At 40.0% G+C, this 9663-nt stretch overlaps 2 protein-coding genes across 2 annotated transcripts; both read left to right on the forward strand.

Annotated features, from left to right (window-relative positions):
• Positions 1–852: 852 nt before the first annotated feature.
• On the forward strand, positions 853–4928 carry LOC103971362 (L-Ala-D/L-amino acid epimerase). Its single transcript, XM_009385363.3, has 7 exons — positions 853–1418; positions 2382–2492; positions 2588–2804; positions 3004–3337; positions 3479–3540; positions 3718–3790; positions 4661–4928. Coding segments are annotated over exons 1-7 (1320 nt in total). The 5' UTR covers positions 853–896; the 3' UTR covers positions 4662–4928.
• A 1145-nt stretch (positions 4929–6073) lies between these two features.
• On the forward strand, positions 6074–6502 carry LOC135596443 (uncharacterized). The gene has a single exon (XM_065088488.1). The coding sequence runs from the start codon at positions 6074–6076 to the stop codon at positions 6500–6502; it is 429 nt and encodes a 142-aa protein (XP_064944560.1).
• The last annotated feature ends 3161 nt before the right edge of the window (positions 6503–9663 follow it).

The following is a 9663-nucleotide window of genomic DNA, read 5'->3' on the forward strand; positions in this document are numbered from 1 at the left end:
GACCGACCTCCAAGAGCTATGATAAAAACCCCTTGCCAACATTTGACAAGGGATATGAAATATTAACAAACCATTGGCTCGAGCTTTGGAGAGACCTAAGTCAGGATCCCACCCATCCCGATCTAGGCCTGTGCGTAGAAACCCGATGACGACAAAGGTGGATGGATTGACCTAATTAGGCAAAACCTTTATCCCCAAGACGGTCTTATATGTCACCGGTCGGACCAAGCCATGCCGATCACGCGGCCACGGCCTTGGGAGCATTCAATTCAAAAGGAAGAAGAGACAGACCTAAGAATACTAAACAATCTTCGTTGACGAACTCTTCCATCGACATATACTTTTTAGATGCAGATGACAACACGTTTACGTTCATCAACACGGGCTGCACACGTTTACGTTCCTCAGCTAATTGACTCTTCAGCTGCTGAGGAGTCAGTCCAATGAGCGCAATTCACAAAAGAATTCACTGGGCAACAAAAAACAGTGTCTCGTATGCATCAACGCTGGTCCCTAATCTAATGCCTCCTCTCCGCAACGACGACTGCACACTAATCCAAACTTAAATGGTTTCACTCGCAAAAAAATATATTAAAAATGACTCTCTTAAGGGTATTTTTTTGGGATCTATCTTGAAAGGATAAAATATTATAAGGTTAGTCTTAGAACAGATAATTACTCGCGTCTTAAAATTCAACCATACAAGATTTATCTTAGAAAGGATAATTAAAGGACTCTAAAAATATTTTTTGTTTCAAAAATATTATTTTTGATTTTTTTTTGTTTGCACAGAGAAAAAAAACCCCACAGTAACAACACACAAATGGTCGGCTCTATATAGCTAATGGCCATCGCTTCTTGCTGTCCGACGCACTCGCGCCCAGCTTGGACACGCCATGGATCCGTTGTGCTCTTCCACCCTCTACTCTTCCGCCCAAACGTCGCTCTTTTCCTCACTCATCTCCACCAAACACCGCAACAAGACGACGCCCCGTCCGCATGCCCCGAGAGTCCCGCACCGGGAGCTCTTCATTTTCCGCTGCGCCGACGCCTCCACCCGACGGTCGCAGCCGGCCGTGGCGATGTCGTTCGGGTTCGAGAGCCTCAAGGAGACCTTGACTATCGACGTCGGCCGCGCTGAGGGGCGGCCCCTCGACGTCCCCCTCGCCCGCCCCTTCACCATCGCCTCCTCCCGGCTCGACCGCGTCGGGAACGTTGCCATCCGGGTGGAGCTCCACAACGGCAGCGTCGGCTGGGGGGAGGCCCCCGTGCTGCCCTCCGTCACCGCGGAGGACCAGTCCTCGGCCCTGGCCGCTGCCGCCGACGCCTGCCGCGTCCTCGTTCGGAGCCCGCCCATGACACTCGGCGCCGTGCTTGCCGAGGTTGGCCGCCTGCTTCCCGGCCACGATTTAGCCTCGGTTAGTGTACTGGATGCTCTGCATTAGCTTCTTTCCCTATTAATCGATATGTTTCTTGGGCTACGGGAATCAAAATCAAATCTTTGATAAGAAATTCGAGATCAAGTCTTCTCTCTTGCCCTTGATTTAATTGTTTCTTGGAACTTGGCATGTTGTTTTGGGGAGTCAAGGTTAAATTTTGATGGGAAATCGAGATGAAAGTAGATGCCTTATGCCTAGTTAAGGTAGGACGCAAATTTACATCCGCACCGCACTAATTTACGTTTTTCCTCACTCTCATAACTACATAGCCGCTCTACAAGTGCTTAGCAAATTTTCACCTGTGCTCTTTCACTTCTTAGCTTGCTTGGCGAAAATCTAGATTCAAATACCGTGTGATGGCAACTAAGAAGAGGGCAGCGTGATGCAAATTTGGTTCCATAGGACATGAATTTTTTTAGATGGATAATTTGTTGAGGGGATAAAAAATAGAAAGGGCTATAAAGTGTGGTAGATACAGGAAAAAACACTTGGAAGAGTGAGGTTTCTCCTAAAAGTGCGGAAAGTGTATGGAATCTGCAGTAAAAGTGGAACCGTTGAATTGGCCACAACAATTCCTCAGTCGCTGTTTCTTGCGGCAAAGCAGGGATCACAACATCTTGATTTTTTATCTGTTATTTTTATGTTATAAAGACACATAATTTATTTTTGTTCTCTGCTTATTTTCTACATGCAAAATGTAGATTGTTGATTCACATGAATTTATTGAGAAGTTTTCTTTACCATATACATGATTTTTTTTCTTTTCTAGTTTCCATGTAATTGTTGTACCACTTCCTCTGCTGGTTTTGCATTTTGATTTTGGTTTCACGGGCATGATTTTTTTTTTCCTGCAAATTCCTGCAAGCATATGTAGGACATATTTGACATTGAATTTGCTAAATTGGCTAACATTTTTCTTAATCATCTGTCTTTGGATTTAAGGTCAGAGCTGGGTTTGAGATGGCACTTATTGATGCTGCTGCTAATAGTATTAGAATTCCCCTTTGGAGATTGTTTGGTGGAGCATCAAATTCTATTACAACAGATATAACAGTTAAACCCTTCCCTTACCTGAAATGTGTCCTTCATCACAACTTCCACTATTCTACTGCTTCTTTCTTCGGATGATCTCCATGTTTTGAATGCAGATTCCAATTGTATCTCCAAGTGAAGCTGCTGAATTGGCTGCAAAGTATTGCAGACAAGGGTTTAGTACATTGAAGCTCAAGGTGGGAAAAGACTTGAACTCAGACATTGAAGTTTTGAGGGCTATAAGATATGTTCATCCTGATTGTTCATTTATTTTGGACGCAAACGAAGGCTACAAATCTCATCAAGCAATTGAAGTTCTTGATAAACTTCATGGTATGTACTACTGACTTAACGGGCTTATATGTACATAGCTATGCATGTCGCTTTGTGATTTATATTTTGTTCTTTTGAGATATGATGCTCAGTAAACTTGCTGTGACAAAAAGAAAATGTCCTTTCTGTTTGTGTGTTAAGTTCTCTTCCTGTTATGAGTGACAAAATGTTGCTAAAGATCTTACATATATATTTCCAGCTATGGGGGTTACTCCTATTTTATTTGAGCAGCCTGTCCATAGAGATGATTGGGAAGGCCTCCATGTTGTTAGTCATATTGCAAAAGATAAATATGGTGTATCTATTGCTGCTGATGAAAGTTGTAGGAGCGTAGCTGATGCACACAAAATTATACAAGGGAATCTAGCCCATGTTATCAACATCAAACTTGCAAAGCTAGGGGTTATTGGTGCACTCGAGATAATCAACATTGCTAGAGATGCTGGCGTTGCTCTTATGATTGGTGGTATGGTTGAAACAAGACTGGCCATGGGCTTTTCTGCTCATCTGGCTGCTGGCCTTGGTTGTTTCAGGTATGCCTATGCTTTCTTTCAAAATTTTCCACTTCTCTAACTAATGTCAAAATGATCATAATCCTTTCCTTTGTAGTGTGTCGAGGTTGTGTCCTAAAATGTCATGCTTATAATTGTGATTGGATGATCTAATTGTTGCAGTTTCATTGATCTTGACACACCACTTCTTCTATCAGAAGATCCAGTGATCGGAGGTTATGAAGGTATTATCATCAACCAAATCCATTTGCACCACAAGATCTCTAAAAGGATTTCCATCAGTCACTAATCTGTATTGCTAGTCTCTTCTATTATTCTAATTGCCATTTTAAACCTTTGATTTTTTTTAATTCAATAGATTTTTTTTCTAGTCATATTTCTCTTTTTTTTGTCTTAATTAGCTTCTGGTGCCATATACAAGTTCAACAATTCCAGAGGCCATGGTGGTTTTCTTCACTGGGACAATATCTCATGGTGAGTCTTCTTTCTTCTTTCTTTTGAAATACAAAGGTATTGTGCTCTATGGAGTCACCTGAATAACTTCGATTTAAATGTTTTCTTTTGAAATAATACACAGCTGCAGGACTTCGGTATCATGAGTTTTGTATCAAAACATAATTGATGAACTGTCTTGCTAAATGCTTGATTTGGACTCTGGATATTCAAACTCACTGAAGTTTTACATGAGTCAAACTATTTGGCTTCAACAAACCTCTAAAACACAACCGTACTCGGGCGTCTCCTTTGCCTACATAAAAGAGAAGTATGATGACAACTAACATGATTAATACTACTGGATATCCTATTAGTTAAAAGATAAACATCAATAGGCAGAGAGAATTATCAATGTCATTTACTCTTTGACTTCAACAAACCTCTACAAAACACATTCGTACTCGAGCGGCTCCTTTGCCAACATAGAAGAGATGTTTGATGATGTCTAACATGATTAACACTACCGGATATCCTATTTGTTGAAGCATAAACATCAATAGGAAAAGAGAATCATCAATGAATTTGTGAGCCTTAATAGACTTATCGGGTCTCGTATCCTACTTTCCATTTAGGATGACCTCGTGGCAGCGTTGCCTTCCCTTATAAAATGAAATTCTTCATGTAGTATGTATGCATGATCATACGAGAGGACTCTACTTATTTCTTTTTTATAATTGTACCCTTTTTCTCTATTTGTAGTTTTTATCTATGCGAGCATAACCTGTTCAGAAGAGATCATGTTTTCTATCATTTTGCATTCCAGAAACCTGATGCTAAACATTTAGACTAAATGATTGTCATTGAAAGATTAGTTTAATGGCTCTAACGCTGCTTATGTGAATTTTCCAGAGGTGGGCATCGAACCTTCCATGATACCGCTGTTGATTATGGATGCATGTTTCAGTGTATGCTGCCTTGGACTGAGAGAGTTGCTGGCCTTACCCACTGTCAGCTTTGATGATACAGAGCCTTTACCTTTATGGGTTGCAAAATCTCTTAATGTTCAGTATTACCTGACATTTCTTATGGACTTTTCATCAATCTTCAATCCGGCATTTGTTTCAGCAGACGATGTGAAGTTTAATATCCATTTTCTGGGATTGGTTGCCTAAAGTTATCCCTGATTTGTTCCTCTTCGCTCAGTGAGCAGAAGTTGAATTATGCTGAACTATATAACAAGTCAAATGGAGTACAAAATGAAACCTAGGCTTTCTCTTTTAGGAGGGGATAAATAAGATTTTATGCAGTAGAATAGTCGAAATTAAAAATAAAATTTCCGAAGAATTGAAAGTGTCGGATGGTGTATATTTTGTTTGGTCCTAACTTAACAAGTTTAAATTTCTTAATCGAATTAGTATTTGATTTCATGTATGCTAATTATGTTTGGACTCATCCATGTAAAATTAAAATTCTCAAGATATGTCACTGCTATCAACCTTCACAAAAAGAGGAAAAAACAAACACAGGAAAAATGAGTACAGCATGCAAAAGCGATTTTTTTTTCTGAAAAAGAGAAAAACAAAGCATGCAATGGGTCGAAGAACAAGAAAATGCTGCGAACAAATCACAAAAAAAAAACATGCAATGTGCTGAAGAATAAGCATCTGTAGAAAATGCTGCAAACAGATCACCAATCACCATAAATTCCTCAGCACTACTACTGGATAATTAGGTAGAAGAAAGTACTCCTTCTCAAGCCTCTAGTCTATGACACTCAATACGTTGTCAAAATAAAGGGATCAAATTGAATTCCTTCCTGATCTCAATAATGTAATCGGAGAAAAACCAGACATCGGAACCAGGAACACATCACAGGAACATAAAGTTCAGGAAAGGACAAAACAAATCAAATCTAAGCCTCTTTACGACAACCATAAGTCATCACAGCCATATTTTATGCCCAGAATCCGACACAGTTGTAACAGTAGATTTGTAGCCTTAAATCCTGTGTTCTCCAGTGCCGTGATCTTTCCTTTTCCAAAAGCAAGGTGGAACACGATGATGACTTCGTCATGGCCACGTGAAGCAAGGAACAGTCTGCCCTTTTCCACCTCCTTTTCTTCTCTTTCAATTATGCGAGGCAAAAGGACACAGTCTTCCTTGTTCTCCTCCACAAAACACTCGCAGATCAGAGACTTAACCCACAGTGCAGCAGAGTTGGGTTACAGTCCCGGCTGCGTTGTGTGTGTGTGTGTGTATATGTGAGTGTGTGTGTGTGTGTGTGTGTGAGAGAGAGAGAGAGAGAGAGAGAGAGAGGGAGAGATGAGAATTCTGCAGAAGCTGAAGCTGCTGGTGGTACAGTGCGCTGCAGCCAGAAGCAGCACCGGCAGCGACGTCCGCTCCTTTAACATCCGGCAACGATGGAGGCCGGCGAAGAAGCTCTACGTCTTCTCCAAGTTTCGTCGGCTGCTCCGCCGAGGGGTTTGCTCCGAAGATGAGCAGCCGAGCTTGGAGGAGAGCAAGGGGATGATGAAACAGAGGCTACTGGATCTGTTTGCTTCCTCGCAGTCGGTGGAAGACGAAGGCGGCAGCAGCAACAGCAGCGGTGGCGACGACGGGCGGGCAGTGGAAGCGCTCACGGCCCGCCGTGGTGGCAGAGCTTGGAGGTTTAGGTCGGCGGCGGGTCTCCGGTGCCGGTTGCTGCGGAGGGCTTGGCGACCTGTGCTGGTTGCTATTCCGGAGAGTGACTGACATTACTACGTGTAGTCCATGCAAATGCCCTTTCCTCTGGATGTGTTGTTGATTCCATGCCGAAGCATTTAAGCTCAAGACGATCATAGAAAGGTCTTGTTCATGTAGCATCTTTGATCACCATGGATTAAGGCTGTGTACTGCTTGGTGACAGATTGAAGCATAAGACACCTGTGTGAACTCATTTTGGGTAACTAAGATTGCAACACGGCACAGTTAATCTTCCCCGAGCACACAATCCTGTAGAATGCAGTGCACTCTGACGAGAGCTCAGCCGGAGATCTCGACGAGCTTCACCTCCTCTTCGGCTACGGTCACGGTGAGAATTCCGTTCTCCATGGACGCCTTCGCCTGGTCCACCTTGGCGTTCTCCAGCAGTCGGAACCTACCGCTGCTTCGCTCGACGCGGTACCACCTGTCGTTCTTTTTCTCCTCCACCTTGTCCCTGCTGCGCTCGCCGCTAATTTGGAGAACCCTGCCTTCCCCCTCCTCCTCCATTCCCGGTAGGTCGGCCACGATGATGGGAGCCCGGGGGGTCTCCTTCCGGTCGACGCGGGTGTTGGCGAAGAACAAGGGATCTCAGATGTCAAGGGAGAGAAGATCGAAGGCATTGCCGGGTCTCACGATCGACAGCCTCTCTCTCTCTCTCTCTCTCTCTCGATGGTCGGAGACGGCGGCTTCGAAGGATCAGCGAATTGGTTCCACTCAGCTTTGGGTTGCTTTCTGTTCTTGGGCAGAGGGGAGGTGCTGGTATCGCGTACTTTGTACCTTCTTATCGAATGAGCCTCGAAGTCTCGGACCCCGCTCTCGTTTCTTGCTCGGGTCTTCATAATGGGATAGGTGGCATCATCTGAATGGCTTCGAAAGGTGCTCGGTGTTGCTACCCTTGTTCTCCGACTAGTTTCCGGACCTTCCGTGGCCCAAACTTCCATACAACAATTTGGGCCGGACCCCCATATACTGTTCATCTCGAGTATTAGCCCAATTTGAGCATCCCTCCTCCCCGGCGCGCGTTCTCTCTCTCTACACACAAAAAAAAAATATATATATATATATATATATATATATATATATGGTCAGCACAAGGTAGATTAAACTACAAAGGTGACCTTTCCATTAATTTACTGTGATCCAACATAGAAAAGTTATATTTAAGAAAACCTTATGCATCTTCGATAGGATTATTATTTTTGATCGAAAATATTCAAGATTGGAGACCAAAATAATTTTGTAACCGATCAAAATTGAACTAAATCGTATTCGAGAGGAATTTTTGTGATACGAAGATTCTTTTGGATACATTTTGGACTAAAATGCTCACTAACAGAGTAGTTATTTTGTTTTTAGAAAACCATATAAGCGAATGACATTCATTAATCATCATTTCAAAAAGAAAGTATTCATGACAAGGAGGTCATTTAGGTACATTTGGTGCAAAACGATACAAAAAAAAAAAAGACAGTTATACTTTAAAAAAAATTACAATTTATCGTTTAAAAAAATTATAATTACCTGTTTGTAACGTTTGAATCAAATCGAACTATACTAGCCCAGTAATTTGAACCCAAAAAAAAAAGTACTTTTTGAAGATATTTTGATAAAAATACTATTAACTGTTGGATCTGTGAGGGTTGTTTTTATAAGGTCTATAAGGTTGACATAATGGATTTATATACGAGACTTAATATTAAGTTTTGAATATTGATGATAAAATTAATTAATAAATATAAGTAACTAATATTATATCAAATGATACAAGAAATATTTTTACGTTGACTCAGGCCATCGAAGGACAAATGTCATGTTGGAGAGTTAGGTATTATATTAAAAAATTATCATATAAAAAATTATACGTCGAGATTGATCGATATATCAAAAATTGAATTTCATAATAGAAATTTAAAATTATGTTAAAGGATCAGATATCACATAAGAAGATCGATATTCTAGATGACATTAGAAAATTATTTAGAAAAGTGGTGTAAGAAGCCTTTCCTCTCTTCCATTACTATTATAGTGATGATAGAAAGAATGTAGATTAAAAATTAACAATATTTTTCTAGTGACGTAACATCACACACATTCTTGTAATGACTTTGTTATATGAGACTATTCATTTATGGCCATGGTAAGCATTATGACAAATGCCTAGGAGCACAATGAACAATAATCAAATACATACATGTGATCAATAATGTGTAATACTGTGTTAAAAGTTTGGATCAAACGAAAGGAATTCAAAAGAAAGGACCTGATACTTCCTTCTCATTCCACCTCCTCCAAGTTTAAGTATCTCAAGACACGTTACCTCCTACGTAATATAAGCACCGAACAACTTTTTCGAAAATTATTGGTGTTTTTAAACTTTATTTTGAAAAATATTTGAGTTTTATTGAGCTTGTTAGTGTTATTTTTATGGAAACTCAAAATTTCCAATATTTTTATTATTTCCTTATAAAAAGCGCTAAATTTTTTTATAGTTGTTTCATATTTCAATTAAAGAAAGTTTTAAGGCTTACCATTTTCGTGTTTTTTTTTTATTACCATTTGGCTTTTTCAATAGCAAGGACTCTACCTTTATTCTAAGCTAAGGAACATTGTTTCCCCTCCCCCAAAAAAAAGATTTCTATTTCACTATTTTCTATCTAAGCTCATTTCTTCTGTGCTCGTAAATCTGTAATAATTCACTTGTGATCTTATCCGTAGAGGGGAAACATTGATTACATTAAAATATACTTGCAATAAAGTTTGTGAAATTATTTCTTAGTACAGCAACTATGCACTTCTGATTTTTTTTTTAACCTTCTTATTTTTTATTAAATATTTTTTTTATTTAATAGGATCAAAATAACCTTTTTCAAATTTTACCCTAACAAAAATCCATAAGTAACAAGAATCACCACTATCGTAGCATCTCTCTTTCGGCTTATAGAATTTGATGCAAATCTTGCTCAAATTTCACAATTTCCTCGTATTATGGTGGGTGGCCTCTTGATATAGGGCCCAATGTAATGATCTAATGGAGTAGATCGTGACATCCTTCAAAATTAAAAAAAGGGATCTTTTTATGTTATGTATATAATTGGGAAAAAAAAAGGCGAGGTAAAGTTTCTATAGTTCTAATAATTATTTTTTAGCATTATTTTTGTCAATTGCACGTG

Source organism: Musa acuminata, chromosome BXJ1-11 (genome assembly GCF_036884655.1).
Source record: "Musa acuminata AAA Group cultivar baxijiao chromosome BXJ1-11, Cavendish_Baxijiao_AAA, whole genome shotgun sequence".
Lineage (NCBI taxonomy): Eukaryota > Viridiplantae > Streptophyta > Magnoliopsida > Zingiberales > Musaceae > Musa > Musa acuminata.